The sequence below is a fragment of the Gallinula chloropus genome (assembly GCF_964237585.1).
Source record: "Gallinula chloropus genome assembly, chromosome: 20".
Taxonomy (NCBI): domain Eukaryota; kingdom Metazoa; phylum Chordata; class Aves; order Gruiformes; family Rallidae; genus Gallinula; species Gallinula chloropus.
Window position 1 is genome coordinate 6,500,131 of NC_140105.1, and position 16,767 is coordinate 6,516,897.

General features: G+C 44.0%; 1 protein-coding gene across 1 annotated transcript; it reads left to right on the forward strand.

The window, feature by feature from the left end:
* Nucleotides 1-1,163: 1,163 nt before the first annotated feature.
* Nucleotides 1,164-15,477, forward strand: CEP95 (centrosomal protein 95; the record flags this gene model as incomplete). Its single annotated transcript, XM_084273741.1, has 20 exons — nt 1,164-1,185; nt 2,518-2,646; nt 3,287-3,394; nt 4,094-4,207; nt 5,327-5,435; nt 5,782-5,882; nt 6,588-6,722; nt 8,755-8,855; nt 9,967-10,085; nt 10,386-10,518; nt 10,699-10,810; nt 11,135-11,313; nt 11,572-11,664; nt 12,154-12,304; nt 13,390-13,550; nt 13,973-14,047; nt 14,563-14,715; nt 14,894-15,040; nt 15,128-15,199; nt 15,272-15,477. The coding sequence occupies 20 exons, from the start codon at nt 1,164-1,166 to the stop codon at nt 15,446-15,448; spliced, it is 2,391 nt and encodes a 796-aa protein (XP_084129867.1). The 3' UTR covers nt 15,449-15,477.
* Nucleotides 15,478-16,767: the final 1,290 nt, after the last annotated feature.

Here is a 16,767-nt window from a genome sequence, read left to right on the forward strand (position 1 = left end):
TGCAAATCAAATCAACACAGCTCACAGAGCCCCGCGTATCAGCCTGAAATCCGTGTTGTTGTAGCACTAATTTCAGTAGTACTGAAATGTGTTTGCTTATACACGCAAAAGCTTGTGTTTGTTAAAGCAGGAGGTGTGTTTGGGTTACGTATCTACAGCGTACAGAGGTGATACCATCACTGCTGCTTATTTGCAGCCATTATTCTGAGTCATAATCAGGATCTCAGCTGCAGGAGTTCAAAGGCAAAGGGCAGCATTATTTCTAGCTTTGCATGACTTGGTGCAACACGGGAGACTGCAGAATTCCCCAGGATTATGGAATACTCAGTAGGGAAGGTAACACTCTTTCACTGTTAACGTCTCAAAACCTGTACCCTGGCACCAGGAACGGTCGGTCTCACCCAGCCTGCATTAGAAGGTTCCAACCTCCCACCACACAGAGACCATCCCAGCTCTCTCCGTTTCCCCAGTAAGCCTCTGCCACCTGCACGCCAACCCTGGCTCCAGGGAGCCAGCCCGTTGGTACAAACACCGCCGCTGCCCGCAGGCCAACAGGCCCGGCCGGCAAGGTCAAGTGCTAGAACCTTCCCCAGCCGCAGCAGCCGCTGCCGGAGGCCGGCGCTCCCCCCACCTCCACTTCACTCCGGAAGCAGGCACACCGCCCCCCGCGGCGTGACGAAGGCGGAACTACCGCGGGAACCCCCCCCCCCTGCCGCCGCCTTACAGCCCGGGGGGCGCCGCTCCGCCGTTTTACGCCACTAACCGCCCTCAGGGCCGCCCAGGCCTGCCCGGCGGGGCTCGGCCCGCGGGGAGTAGAGCGGGCCCGGGGACTGCGGCCCCCGCGCTAGAGAAGGTGGAGGGAGGGGGGGAAGCTGTCACGTGACCCGCGCGCGGCGCCCGCACAGGAAGCGAGGGAGGGGAAGGCCACGTGACCCGCGCTGCAGCGGGGCCCTGAGACTCCAGCGCGCTGCGGCCCGCGGGCCCGTTCCCACGACAACCAGCCCATCCGCAACCCACAGCGGTCACGTGGCGCAGATAAGCGGGATATCCCCGCCCCTTCCGGCACAGCGTGCCCAATCAGCGCAGAGGACGCCGAGAGGGACCATTTAAATCACCGGGGGCGGAGCCCTGCCCCGGTCCGTTAGTGCGCGAAGCACCGCGCGATGGGCAGCGCTGAGGAGAGAGGTAGGGCCGGCCGGGCTCCTGAGGCGGCGGCTCGGCCCCGAGCTGTGGGCGCCTCTCCGTCCTAACCTCGCTGTCCCTCTCTCGCAGTACCCTGCCCGCGCTAGAGCGGGATCCAGGCGGGGCCTTGCTGCGGGGCGCGGGCACGTCCCGGCGAGCAGCCGGCCGTGTGCCCTGCGAGGGTGGGGGGAGCGAGGCCTTCTCTCCCCTCTACCTCGATCCCACCTGCTGCTCGCGTTCCGGGCGCCGCCCGGCGTGTCCAGGCGCGCTCTCCCGGAGCTGCCTTGCGTGGCGGCCTTTGTGTTAACCGCCCTTCTCTCGGCTTCCCTCCCGCTGGTGCTTTTAACCTCACGCAGCTGGTAACAGACACGTCGTTGGTGATCCTCCTTCGACCTTCCAGGCACCTGAAGCTATTAAAGTGTTTAAGTGGTTTCTGGGGCTGAGGGAAGAGTGATGGAGAAGTAATAGTCCCTGTGTACAGGAGAGGAAAAACGGAACAAATCCATCTCTGCTGTAATAACTGCAGTTTTTCCTTCCCAAAGATGACATCCCTTTTCTGGTAGCTTAAAGTCCTTGATAATACCTATCACAAGGCCATTTTGTTTGCAAAAGCAATGTGCAGAGAGAGAATCCAACCTTAAGAGATCACAGACTGAGATGAGGACTCATTCTTCCAAGCTGCATGTACTTCAAAGCATTTGGGATTCAGGAAACACGTTTTTGAAAAACCAGGCAGTTGATGCACACATCTGTGTATCCCTGTGCCCCCTAAATGGGAAGCTACTGAAAGTAGTCCTTGAACTCAGGTTTACAAAGAACGCTGTCCTTGCCTCAGAGTGTTAGAGATCTGGGGTTTGTAAGAGAGAAGCTCGTGTTTGCACAAAAGCATGTGTCACTTCTGAGACTTGATAAAAGATGTATCAGAGCTTATTTTGTTTTACTATGTTGAAGAAAGAGGAAGCTGCCCGATGGGTGGTACTTGCATAACCCGTAGCTAAGTCCTGTTGTGCTGTGACACATTGTCAATCTTTGGAAGAGGCTGCCCAGGGAAGTGCTTGGGTCACCATCCCTGGAGATACTTCAAATACATGTAGATGTGGTGCTTAGGGATGTGGATTAGTTAGACTTGGCAGTGGTAGGTTTGAGGTTGGTGTTTTTTCCAACTTAAATGCTCTGTGATTCCATCTGAAGAGGGATGGAGTGCGTGAAGCAGAGCACATGCAGTATGATCAGTGACTGGGGTGGCATGACTGGGATTGACCACATCAAAGACACTCAAACAGGTTCCATGTTTCCATGTAGCTAACTGTGCCTTTTTGTTTTACTTCTTAACAGATTGGGTCAGTGTAGCCAATGATCTTTTGAGGAGCTGTCACATAAACCAGCACATAAAGCATCTGACAGAATGTGGGGCTGATGTGTTTGTTCGGCTTTATGAATCGATCTTAGGAGAAAAAGTACCAGGTGAGAACAATAATTTCTCAATCTGCTTTTGGTCTTTATTTTTTCTATGTATACTTTGTAATGTACAAATTCAGGTTTGTAACACTTAGTACAGGCACAGGGCTTTAAAGTGTTTGTGTCCTTCCAAAAAGAAACACACAAGGTTGCCATTCTTTAAGATTTTAGTAATATTGATCAGTTTGGATTTTTTTTATGTTTTCTGTTGTAAATTAGGCCTTGAAAGCCATACATAGGCACAATACCTTTGGAGGGTGTGTACTGGTTCAGTTCTCCTAAAGAAATGTTAATACTGAAGCCTGTTCTCATAAAATGCTTAATATTTCTAGTCTGCTGAGAGCTAAACTGTGCTTTAACTCTGGCTTAACCCAACTTCTGTGACAATTAAGTAAGGGCTATATAATTATGTATTTTTTTAGCTTCAGCAAATAAAATCACAACATCTTCTAGGGAATATTCTAAGCCTGTACTCAGTATTTGGGAAAGATTTTGTGTGGCCAGATGATATTTGGGCTTTTCACTAAGTACACAAGGTATTGGAAAAAATAGTAACTTGTACGCAAAAGTTAAAGTAGTTTAGTCAAAATACCTGCAATAAGCTATCCATTCAGATAACCTAAAATCTATTATTTGTTTTAAATAGATTTCATTGCTACCCCTACAAGCCAAGAGGATGATGCACATAATGTACAAGCAGTAATAGATTCCCTGGCATTGGACTATCTGCAGGTCAGCTTGTCCCACATCACTGGTAGGTACTTGTTTTAATGAGAGAAACACCAGCTGAGTATCTGTGTGGTTTAATTGAACATTTAATAAGAACCATGTGTTATAAGGATACTTTGATGCTTGTGTGAAAGGTCTTTCTCCTGTAATGAATATCATCACAGCACTGAGCCTTTGCCTTGGGCATCAGGTTATAAATTTAAACAGCAAGCAGAAAAGAAATAAGAATTGGTGAGTAAAGACTTGAACCACGTTGTGTCTGTCCTTTGTACACAGATAATAGTTTTCACTGAATACTCACGTACATAAATAGTCGTGCATAACATAGCCTGCAAAGAATGAAAGCTGCTTGCCTGGTATGGAGTATCTCTCTGATTTTACACCTGTACATTATGGCTGGCATTTGTAATCCTGCCTGCCAGGTCACAGCTGTGGTTCCTGCTGTAGCTAGTATGTATAAGAAAATATAAATCCCTGAGAACACCCTCAGGTTTCTGTGTGTGTGGAGGCAGGTATAGCATTGATAAACTTTCACTGAAAATACAACTTCAGGACACCTTTAAGATACCTCAAACTACATACCTACCGTAAATGAGTGACCACTTGCCTTCTGAGCTGACACCTTCACTAGATTTTCCACACACTTTTCTCCAGAAAACTGCTTCTGAGAATTTTTCCTCTGTGAAGTACTAATTATTAACACGTGGCACTACTTTCTCTTAAGGTGAGAACATTGTGAGAGGAGAAAGGGAATCCATCAGAAACCTCCTCGAAATATTTGATGGTTTGTTAGAGTATCTTACAGAAGAAGTGAGTGAATCAGCTTCTCAGAATGGAGGTGAGTAGACAGATGTCATAGTTTAAGGTATTCTCTCTTGCAGAAGAGAATACATAAGGACAGCTTGCTTTTTCTGTTGGTCTGCTATCAAGTTAGCTTGCTGCAGGCTTAGGTTCTCATGCCCATGCTGTTCTTGGTGATCATGGGTGGAATACAGCTCCCAGAATATGTAAAACCTGTTTCTTTCCTGTTTTCACTAGCAGCTCTAGGGAGTGATACCCATGTGAAGATGTAAGCTTGTGAAACCTTGCTTTGGGAGACCCAAGGTGTTTCCAATGTAGCAAAGATTTAGTTGGTGGTTTTGCCTTACCACTAACCTTTACAATGCAGAACAGGAGAAAGACTGAAACTGAGCATAGGGGAAAGAAAATTTAGTGGCTAAACTGAGAATTTACATTCCTTCATGATTAGGATTCAGGGAGGGAAGTGTTGACTTTAATGGGAACTATGAACAAACGTCCCCTTACTAGGAGACAAACGGGGATGACTTCAGCTTTCCTGGGAAGTGGGTCTTGGCAGCAGATCCACAGCTGGGGCTGTTTTGGGGGAAATGCTGAACAGGGGAAGAGAAGCTACTCAGCCCCTCAGAGGCATCATTCTTACTGCAGATGAGTAGGTGCTCTTTGTCTGGTAGAGCTGATAAGAGCTGTCATCACTGACTGAGCACTCCGTGAGTGAAGAGGACAGCACTAAGTGGCTGAGACAGTTGCCTCCTGCCCCGTTTCAGGGTGAATGGCAGAGAGGGCAGTAGAGATTTTTAGTGCCCCTACTCCTGCTTTTCCCATCTCTCAGACTGCCAGAGTTGGAGTTGCTACCCAATAGGTGTGAGTGGCTCCAAGTTTTTAATTATAAGTACAGGATTTAATTCTTTTGAGGAAGAAGAAAGGGGCTATTTATAATGGAAACAACAGGGTGTATGATACTTGTATTGCTTTTATGGTAAGTTTTAAAAAGTTACCCCTCCACCCCAAGGGGAGGGCAGTCCACATCATCATTTTAGATAGCATCATTATAATGTTTTATTACACTGAAACTGTTTTAATGATACTGACAGCAATACCTTTTAGTTAATTGGTACAAGTAGTTTTCTGAAAGTAACAGCCTCTTCATTATTAACAGATGAGGCAAAGGCACTATCCAATAATGAAATCCAAATTGCATCTCAAGAGCAGCTGGAAGACAGTGCTGGTCAGCTTACACAACCTGCAGTGCTCCTATCAGCTGAAGGGTAAGAACAGCTCTGAATATTTGCACTGGCATAGCCTGTCTTTTTGTGAGCCTGTAGAGAAACCAGGAGGCTTTTAATGGTGTGCATGCTGATTACATGCATCACATCATGTGGAATGAAACAGGGTTAAAGCTTTGTCTCAGTTCTAAATTACTGTATTTTAGTTAAACTGCCTTTGATTTATCTTCATGACTTCTACATTGGTTTGTTCTTTGGAAGTTGGTCTCATGACCTGGGCTGTAGCAGCCAGCTGCCTGGAGTTGCCACTCTTCTGCAGCTCCATCTCGTGGGCTGAAGGGGCAAAGATTTTTAGAGTAGATAAGTTATGGCTTTATGTTCCTCACAGGTCCCAGTCAGAATTTTTTGTTCCATCTTGTGGATCAGAATCTACCAGTGACTTAATTAGACTTGGAGATACTGCTCATTCATTTTCCAAGAGAGAGGAAGGTGAGTTTGGGTGGAAAAAAAGTTAAAACTATTCTGTAATGACATTTCTAGGCTTTTTAAAAAGTTATTTCTTTCAGGCTTATACTCTGTGTTAAATTCTTATTTTACAAAAAACCCAACCCACAATAAACAGATGTTACCTGTAGGTGATCCTGCTGAAGTTAAAATGCAATTTTCTTAAAGCATTCCTGACAGTTTTTCATGACTTCTGAGCTACATTATTTGGATAAAGGCTTGTTGTTTGACTTCTAATTCAGTTCTCCCAACAAATGCATTTTATTTTGTTCAATATCTAAGAGATTCCTGAAGTCTTCAATTTATTTCCTTTAATGCAGCATAAGGTGTATTATTTAAGTCTGTAAAAAGACTAAGAAGTTCATTCTTAAAGGACTTGCTAGGAGTCTGTTGCCACACTTATGGGTGGCTCCAGCTACTTAAATGGTGTCCAGTTCTGTTTCCTTGTAAGAATATTTCTATTTTTACTGGAAATTAATCTCTCCAACTACAGGCATAAAGAAATATTATGAATTACAACATTTTTACTGCATAGAATTAAAAATGTAACTTTAACAGACCTCTTTGGCTCACAGACTGGATTGCTAACACCAAGTTATTAACATACCAAACGAAAACTGTCCACCTGAACAGTTCATAAGGAAGATGCTTTATAGTTGTTAATTTAACCTTTTTCAAACTCACTTCTAGAATTCCAGATGCCAGAGTTGTTACCAGCAAAAGAGGATGAGGGAGTAGGAGAATCTAACACCTCAGAAGCTATTGCAACTTTACCTAGGCAGTTCTCTGAGATGGAAAGGACCATTGTAAAGGAGAAGGAAGATGGTGAGTATTCATTTTGACCAAGAGGTGTAGGGAAACGCTTTACCTGTGTTTCAAAATAAATCCTCAGAAATGGAATGTTTTAGTGTCCCAGAGTCTGCAGGCTCCATTATCTGGGGTACTTCTGCTTAGCTAAGATTCAGCTTCAGTTAGGTTTTTTTTCCCCTTTGTGGCTCAATAAGCAAAATGATGATGAGTAAAAAGTCCTTGTGAAAGATCCTAGCATCCAAAATCACGTCTTCAAGGGAGATTTTGTGCTGTTCTTACAGCCATTTACAGGTAGATTGTGATGGATGACTCATTCTGACAGGTGGCCATCATCCTCTCCAGTTGTCCCCAGCCTCTCCTGACTGTGGCTCTGTCACTGCTTAGAAGCCCTCACGTGAGCAGGCACTCTCTGGCATTTACCTGAAATGACTGTGCAGGTTAAAACACCACAAATCAGCAGCTGTTTGCTGTGTAGGCAGCACTATGTTCACGTACAGCTACACGGTTGGGAGGAACTCTGTGCTCTTAGAAAAGCAGTGAGACAGGGAGGGGCTGCAGTAGGTGTCTCTGGAAACAGAACAGTAACACTGTAAGGCATAAAACTGTTACACCCCTCTTCACTACAGTCCAACAAAGATGGTAGCTGATGTTAGATACTTAGATACTTCCCTCTTACCTGTGTGGAGAATATACAAACCTGATGTTCTTCTTTAACATCAACACTGGAGCAATGTCAAGCTTTTCATGTTTGTCTCTGAAGGCTCAGTGGAGTCTGAGCATACGACTGAACCTCACAAGGAGAGTCTGAGTGACAGCACTGCTGAGCTGGGGGAGCCTGTACACCAAGCTGTTCCCTTGCTGCCCCCATTCCAGCCTTTGGGAGGCAGGCCTCTGTATCCTGGGTGGAGAGATTATCAGAGCTCACACAGCCAGGCAGCAACTTTGGCCAACAGTCAGAGACTGACAATTCCTACAGTAAGTGAAAACCTATCTGTTCTTTAATTATCTTTTTAGTAATCAGTGCTGCTTTCATTTTAAAACCTTCTAGTATACTTGCTGAATGGGAGTAGTTGGTCTCTGAAGAACACTTCTGAATGGGTTAGATTTTATCTTCAGACAATTTTGGATTCTGGATTTTTTCTTCACTGAGTCTCCAGACAAGAAGTTAAGGGGGGTGTTCTACACACATATGTAGATGCAACTCCATAATCACTATAACTGCACACCTTGCAATATAGTAAACAAAATAATTGGAGTATATTTTTATCTATAAAGTCAACACTGATTTCCATATTCAGAGAAACCTGATGTATGACCTTCCTGTCAACGATCCCCTGAGAATTTATAGAAAACCTGTTGCTTTTTATTTCAGCTTGGAAAGTCAGTTAAACAAAAATCTGAAGAAGTTTCTGATAGGCTTCCTCTATTACAGAAAATCCCTGGTGAGAGAGAATTTTGCTTTCTGTAGAGTAACTTTTGACTGTCAAATGTTGCATTTATTTTTATTGGTGCTACAATGAACATGGTTTTGTAACTATTAGTGCATTTATTTTAAAAATTCAGTCACAAGTTCATTTTATAGAGAAACAAAAATAACCTGTTTTTAAGATGTTCAGTGTGCTGGAGAAAAATAATCTGTCCCCAGTTCAACCTCTTTCTTAGTTAATCCATTAATATGTGCCTATGCTACAGCAATCTCTTCTAGTTTCCTACTAGAAGAAACTCCTACTGCTGAGTTATTCTGAGCAGAGGAGCATGGACCAAAGCTGCCAGTTTTAACTCTAGGAAAAGGCCATTAACTGCTGTTGGAGAAGAGGTTTAGAAGCTGGTTTTCAGTGCTTATTTTCTCTGTTGCCTGGGAAACGCTGCTTACCTTTCTAGTTTCCATAGCATTCCCATGACACTGAACATTCACAACTTGAGAAATTACAAAATGAGTGTCACAATTCTGTAACCACAGTTGCTCTGTCATTCTGTTTTCTTTGATTAATTTGGATCCAAAGGCCATGGATCACATCTTTTTTTCACTTGTTTCTTACATGAGTAGGCACAGTGCAGCCTGTACCATCCACTAACACTTACCTGTCATCTGCTTCTGCAGTGGGAGACAAGGTGGCATCAAATGATGCTGAGGACAATGTGGCAAAGGTAATGATACAACATCTACCTTATCTGTGGAAGCTCAGTTGGTATGTTTGGATTTCTGCTTAATTCTCCTGACACCCTGTGGCACTTCTGGGCTTTTTTCCAGCCCACTTTTGGCTTGCTTTCTCCCACATACAGTCAGTGATGCAATGTTGTTAGACTGTGGCTATGTAGAGTTTGTAAGTCAAGTCAGTTCTTGCTGGAGGCATTTGCTCCAAGAAGTGTAGGTGCAGTTGGAGTTCTAACTTATCAGAACTGACCTGTTACTTGGTATCAAAGATGCATAAAACACAAGAGTACAGTCGTGTCTTTTCTCTGAAGTGTATTGGTATTCTAAGTTAGTAAGGATTTTGGTTTTCTGGGGTTGTTCAGACTCCACCAAGTGCAGATTTCCCTGCCTAAAGATCACTGAACAGCCTGGCTATGTTCTTTAATTTTATTTCATCGGATTTTCCTGTGCTTTTCAAAAGCTGAACAACACAAAATGATCAGCAGATGCCATTCTGTTCTTGTAAACCTGTCTGTATAGGAAGTTCATTGCTCTGGACAACACTTTTTTTGCCTTCTGCAGCCACAAGAGGTACTCACAGACTTCATTTGTTCCAGTAGTTTCAACAGCATTTAATCCTTCGTTCCCTGTTTAAAACAGAGATGTTTTGAACTCATTCTCCAGGGGTGTATTTGCAGGTCTATGCATGCCAACCCCAAATGGCTCCACTTTGACCAGAGAAGGTACCAGGCACTAATGGCACAAGGACAGAGTGTTTTCACTCAGTGAGCTGGGAACTGCAGCTTAGGCTGCAGCCAGGGAGGCTGTGCTTACTCGCGCTACTTGGCACTACTCCCAGGCTAAGGATGTAGTATATAGAGTTACTCATAACTTAACCTAGACCTTGTTCTTCTGATTCAGCAGTTCAGCTATAGATGATTCTTGAACCAGTCTTCTATATTTTTACTGGTTTATTTCTTTAAACATCTTCAGTCAGGGTCCTGGACACACGTATAAATCACTGTGGTTGAGACAGTTCTATAAGAGCTGTCACAGGTCAATGGTATTTCTGAGCGTTACTGTGGGGACCTTAAAATCTTAATTTATTCTTACTCATTTTCTTAGGTTCCCTGGGTATATGGGATTTCATCTGCTTCTTCTTTTCATCAACAACTCCCACTATGTGCTGAAGGAGGAACACTGACTCCAAGGCCTGAATCTAGGTGTCTGCCCAGAAAGAAAAGGCAAGTTCAGGTTGTTTTTGGTATGAACCAAGCTAGCACTTTCATATACACAGCCCATCCGAGATATCCCCCGTCCTGTCCCCCCACAAGATCTCTTCCTCCTCAGATGCATGATAGTAAATACATTAAGGAATATTTCCTGTTTCTCCTGACTTAGCCATAGGCATTTACACATTCATAGCTTTAGATTCTACTTAATCCTATAAAAACATGCTTGTGCAAAAAGCGAACTGCAATTGCCCAAGGTAATGCTTACCTTCAGGTTTTTAGAACACAAGTTAAATCTGTTTTCTTTTTTAGCAGATACGAAATTTCTACCCCAGAGTTGCTTGAAGAGCCTCTTTCTCACGGAACAACAAAGGAAAAGCTGTCTGAGCAAGAGCTTCACAGAGTGTCAGAAAAACTCTCTTGCAGGTTAAATGAACTAGATTTAGTAAGTGAAATCTATTCTTTATTGTCTGTGAGCAATTAGCCTTTGTAATGATAGTGGAGAAAACCAGAATATAAATTTAATACTGATGAAAAGGAAATCTGCAACTAACACCTGTCTTTAGACTGTGCTAAATTTTGAATGAACTATTGAACATGACCCCCCAAAAAATCTCTCTGATAGATGTTACAGAGAGCGCTGGGTGAGCACACCAGAGAGGAGCTGACAGAGGAAGACAACCTGTCTCAGCACAGCGACAGCATCATGGACTATCGCCAAAGGAAGGCTGAACGAGGTAACAGTTCTTAGGCCACATCAAGTATTAGGATGGAAAGGAATGTAGATTAAAAAATAATCATTCTCACAGGAAGCTGGTCAGAACTACCTTGAATAGCTCCTGGCACCTTTGCTATTGTATAAGCCCCAAAATTTGTGATTTGGGGCAGGTATAATTCTCAAGGCAAGGGCTTTAGCTTTCTGTGACTTAAAAAGTGCAAAACTTTTTGACTCAAATGCAATATGGATTTTCTGGGGCTTTTTTCCCCATTATATTTCTCTGGAGGATTGGTTTGTTCTTTTGTTTCAAGTTAGATACTCACTGAATTACCTTTGCTTACAGACACACCGTGTCTGAGGTACCCAAGCAGGCCACGATCTCTTTCTCCATCTTCACCCTCATCTCAGCATCGACTCTTCTCTGAGTCAGAAGATAAACTCTGCAGCAATAGAACAGGCCAAATACAGAAGATACGTGGCCAGTTGCAGAAAGAAAGTGGTGAAAGGACACACAAAGCAAAGGTAATGTCTAAGTGAGGCCTATTGGCCATTTTTATCAACAGTTACACTAACTGCACTGAATTGCTCTTCCTTAGGGGGCACCTGGCCTCCTGTAGCAGGTTTGTACTCTGCAGACTGCTGAAGAGTCTTAAACCCCAACTTTTGCAAAAAAGATTTTAAAGAGAAAGAAGCTACTTTGACCAATACAAACAAGTTAGTGAGGTGGTCATATGGACTGATTACTTCCTCTGAAAGAGTCATCTTTCTTTTATTCTCTAGCTGCTTGCTAAAGCTTATGAAGATGAACTAAGAATTTATGAAGCCAGGGAGAGGCTGAGGATTTCCAAGCTCAGAGAAGGCATTAAGGAAATGGTATGTGATGTGCTTTGGTGATTGTTGGTTCTGATGGGGGGTTGTTTTAAATAGGTTAATAATGTTGGAGCCCACATACTCTGTAGGCAGCCTCTTAATATCATCATAGTCTTTGCCTACTCAGAGTTGGGTTTGTGCAAGGACGATTCTCTAACGTTATGAATATGGCAAAGGGGTTGTTTTGCTACCTGTTTACATACTACTGGAACCACAAAGAACCTAAGCTGAAAAGCTCTGTCCTACCACTGTAGGCTGCACCAGTATCACTAAATGCTGCCAAAGAGCTGAGGTTATGCAATAATGGGATTTAACCTTTCTTTGAACCCTGACCTGCATTGGGTAAATTCTGGTCTTCTGGAGAATCCAATTCAATATGAACGTTTAGAATGAGAATTTGGACAAAGACATGTAAGTTCTGATAGCCAAACTGATTTATCAGTCTTTCCTTTCTCATACCTGTTCTCCATCTGTTTTACATCTGCTCCTAAGGAACAAGAATACAAAGAAAACATCTTGAAAGAACCTCCAAAAATGCCTCAGCCAGTGAAAGTTTATTCTAGAAAAACCACACCTCGGAATCCCAAATACAGCCAGTGGATTCCAAAACGAGGGACTGTGAAGCCAAAGAAAGCAGCTCCAAGTAAGAACTGCACAACTATACTTGGTGGAAAACTGGCATCTTTTGAAAGCATGTGTCGAACTCCAAGAATAAAGGCGTTAGTCCAACATATACCAGTCAGCTGTAGCATTTTCCCCTTCTTATGACCTCTATACGTCTGGATTTTTGTTAGGGAAGATAATGCTTTAAGTAAATGCAAACCACAATCAAAACTGTGACCCATTTGCTACCTCCTTAAAATCCCTTGGATTATTTTCAAGGCTTGTTTCCATTACTGCTACTCCTGTGCTTGCTCCACTATAGTCTGAGCTCAGATGTTTTTCTCTCCTTTTCTCTGAGCATGTATTGGATATAAAATTGGGCCTTTAGCTTGAGCTATGTACAGGTAATAGAGCAGAATCTGTCAGGTGCTGTCAGCTCTTCCTGACAAGACCCTGCATTAGCATGGCCACTGGTTTTGCTGAGCACATGATGCTCCAGGAACAGCCACCATGAAAAGCAGGGCCCAGTCGTGGTAAATGGCATATAGAGAAGCATGGACAGGGATCACAGTGTAAGCTCCTCCAGAGCTGAATGGTGCTCAGGTACACTGCCTTTTTTTGGTTTAATGTTTATAGGGCAAACACTTGGTTAGTACCTGTTTGTTTCATCTCTCCATCAACTTCTCCTGCCAGAAAGATCAAAGATGTAATGGGAACAAGCTGGCTGCAAACCAGTTTATTTTCCACCTGTTTACTTGACCTGGATCTGTCACTACTACTGCTGTACTAACTATTTTAAGTTGCTGCAGCCAGTGAGAGAGACAGATAAAGAAACTGCAGATTAGTGATGGACAGAACCACTTGGAGAAAGGTCTTAATTGGATGTGGTGGTGGGAGGGAACGAGCATCTCAGCAGCATAAAAAAACCCAACCACCAAGAACTGGGGCTGGACATGGCTCTGTCAGTGCAGCAGGATGTGTGCAGCTGTACAAAGAGCGTGTCCTGCTGGGTTCAGCTGGACACAGCAGCAGCCTGGTCCTGTGTTAAATGTAAAACATGTCATAACCTCACCACTAAACGTATCCTCCAGGAATTTATTGCTTACATCTGTCTTTACCTTGTAGTGAGAGTAAGAGACGATGACCTCCTGTTTCAGCTCCTGGAAGAGTTTCCCCACCTGCATATTTCCCACCACACTATGAATAAAATGTGGCGGCAGCAGCTGGCACATACTGAGCAACTCAAGGCAGCTTCTGGCAGAGCCAGACCAAGACTCCAAAGTGAAGTAAGCATTCTTGTTCTACCTTCTAAGTTTCAGCAGAGATAGCACCTCTGCCAGAAGAGGTAGCATTAAGCTGTACTGCATAATGAAATAAAAAAACCCTATTCCTCAGAAGCACAGTATGAAGGGATGTACATCTGAGCTCAGGTACTTCAGGAAGGATGTACAGATGCTGCCACCCTAGTTCAGCCACCTGAATCTAATGGTCAGGTTTTGTACTAGTTTTATATTAGGATTGCTATTGCTCTTTAAAAAACATTTTGTAGTTTCCAGTTTTAGTTCTGAACAGTTGATGTAACTTAGGCATGGTAACTCTCTACATCAAAACCAAAACTCTGCAGAGAGACAGTGTTCAATACTCCCACACACATCTGCCTGCCCTGCAAGAACAATGACAGTAATTAGCTTTTTTCCTAAACCTCCAGGTACAACAGGCCCTGAAGAAGTATGAGCTTCTTGTTGCAATCATTAAAAAAGATCAAGACCATAACAAGAGACTGGTATGTTCTCTGAAGGGGGTTTGTTACACAGTACAAACATTTCATGGTGAGTGGGCTAGTACACACAGTCCCAGGGCCATGAAAGTGGCTTGTTACCTTACAACATGTTTATGCCTCTTGTGTAGCTGTGGACTCACATGCCATGTAGATATCTGTGTGCTGGGTGGCTCCTGAGGTGGTGGGAATGGAATACTACCATCCTGAACTGTTGCTTTGCAAGTGCAAACAAATTCTAAGAATGCACAAAGAGGAGAAACATCAGGGTGCTGGTGTGACTGGTGAGAACACAGCTATTGTGGCAGTGCTGAGCCCTGAATTGTGTAGTGCTTTTGATGGCACCACTTGACTAAATCAGTGGTGACTAAAGCTTCAAACCATAAATGCAGCATGAAATTGGGGTAAGGAGAAGGCCCTTGTAAATGACCTGGTTTATTTAGCAGTGATGAACAAAGCTTTAACCTGCAGCAGGATCTCTTGGAGCCTTGGGGGTCTTACAGCTCCTGTTTTGCATTTAGCAAGAACTGAAGCAACGTATCTGCCGCCAGCAATGGGCCCAGAGCAGAGTGGGTGAGAAGCGCCGGCAGGCGGCTCGAGCCAGGAAATACTATGACGATTACCGGGCTCAGCTGCGGGCCAGGATGGTGCGGGCCAGGGCACGGGAGGAGAAGGCAAGTACAACATTTCCTGCTCTACAAGCGTGGGGTTCTTTTGTGTTTGGACCCCAGTGCTGAGGACCCAGAGTCTGGTCTGGTAGTTCCAATACTGGTAACAGCTGGAAAATGTCAATTTGTACTTCAGTGTTTCTGGAGGAGTTTTAGATTCATTTTTTTTTTTAATTGCTGGCAGATATTTAAAAACTTGTTTGAAGAAGGCTTAGAAATTCAGAAGCAAAGACTGAAGGACCTGAGAGCATATGCTCAAGAGAAGCGTGCTGAGCAAAGGAGAGAGCATCAACACGAGCTGGAGTCTATGGAGAACTACTACAAAGATCAGGTAAAGCTGTATCTGCATCAGACAGTTAATATTTTTCACACTAGAAGCCTTCCCTTAATTGCTTCAGCTCAAACATGTTCTGTTTAGTTTTCCATGCTAGCAGAAGCTTTAGCACAAGAACGCCAAGAAATGCAAACCAGAGAGAAAGCACAAGCACAGGTAGGTATTTCTGATAGTGTGTGAACGTCTCCTCTGTGTACCTGCTGTGGCTAATGTCTGCCTTGTCTTCAGGTGCTAGAGAAATCAAAACGAGAGTTGAGATCACGGATGGAGAAAGAAATCCAGCAGCTGCAGGCAGCCATCATGCAAAGCGACGACGACACCTTTTTTCAAGAACTAGAAGCAGACAGACTGAAATCCAGGCTCCAGCTGGCTTCCTTCCAGTACAGCAAGAGCCGTTTCTTGTAGGACCTACGGTAAATATCCCTGCCCTTCGCTCCGAGACTCGAGCGCTGCGCTAACAGGGAGAGGTGTTTGTTGCTGGTTGTGTATGAAGTTTCTGATCTGTCATTTCGACATGTCAGAGGTGTAGCTGCTGGTATCTGGGATGGCTACAGCACTCTTATGATCACTAATAAAGTTTTTAAACTACTTTCTACCTTCTGAGCAAGGCTGAGATTGTGTGGAGCTCAGTGCTAAGGAAATGAGGTGAAGCCACCTTAGCCTTCCCCTGTTCCCCTAAGCTGGCTGTAGGCCTGCGCTGGTTCTGGGGCTGCTCCAGAGCCACACTCACACCAGTCGTCAGGAATTACTGGGTGGGAAAGCTTGCAATGAACAAGCAGATCTTTGAAAGACCTTTCAAGGTTTAAGTTTCTGTTGGAAGAACAAGTTAGAGTACCTGCAATAATTACTGATCCTAATATATCAGGCAAGGGAGACCAGCATGTTCTGCGCAGTGCAGCAGTGGTGCAGCTGGCTGACAGGTCCTGACATTAAGTACAACGTCCTGAGCCACCGAAGTATTGGAAAAAGTAGTTTGAAATAAAGACAAGAAGGGTTTTTCCAAAGCAGTAAAATAGAAGCTGCTGCAAGAACTGAAACCAGGAAGGGTCTGTGAACAGGCTTCCTGGGTCTGAGGCACAGCAATAGGCACAAGCTCTGTAGGGGGCTGTAGGTATTCAGCTGTTGGGATTCCCACCACGGTTTCAAGCTACATCAGCACAGTTGTAAGCAAGAAAAGCTTTATTGCAATTGATCTGTTTCAGAAGGGAGTCAGAGCCTGAGGTACAAACAGACAAGCACTAACAGCCACATTTGCTCTTAAAAGCAGATTATTTGTCCAAAATTTTGCAAGGATACTGAAGTCAGCCTTCTGTTTAGGTTTGGTTTTGTTTGTTGTGTTTGTTTTATTTTTAGGGAGAAGCAGATCAGTGCTAGTGCTGTCAGGGTGAAACAAGAGCGATGAAAAAAAATGCAACATTCAGCTGTCACCTTACTACAGGTTTTAAGGTCTGTTCTGGGCAGAGGAGCTGGTAACAGGCACTCCCCAACCCTGTGTGATCATCACCACAGGCTATAAACAAGATATTGTTGGTAGAAAATTCAAGTTCAGAACCCTGGGAGATGCAGACAGAGAGAGAGGAATATACAGATAGAGAACAAATGACATAAACCCAAGCTGATAATTAGCGAAACCCATTATCGACGTTCTCCTCTGCCTGACAAAATTGCCATTTTTAACATAGTTTCTCTTGGGATCGTGGCTGAACTGAAATGTAACTTTAAGC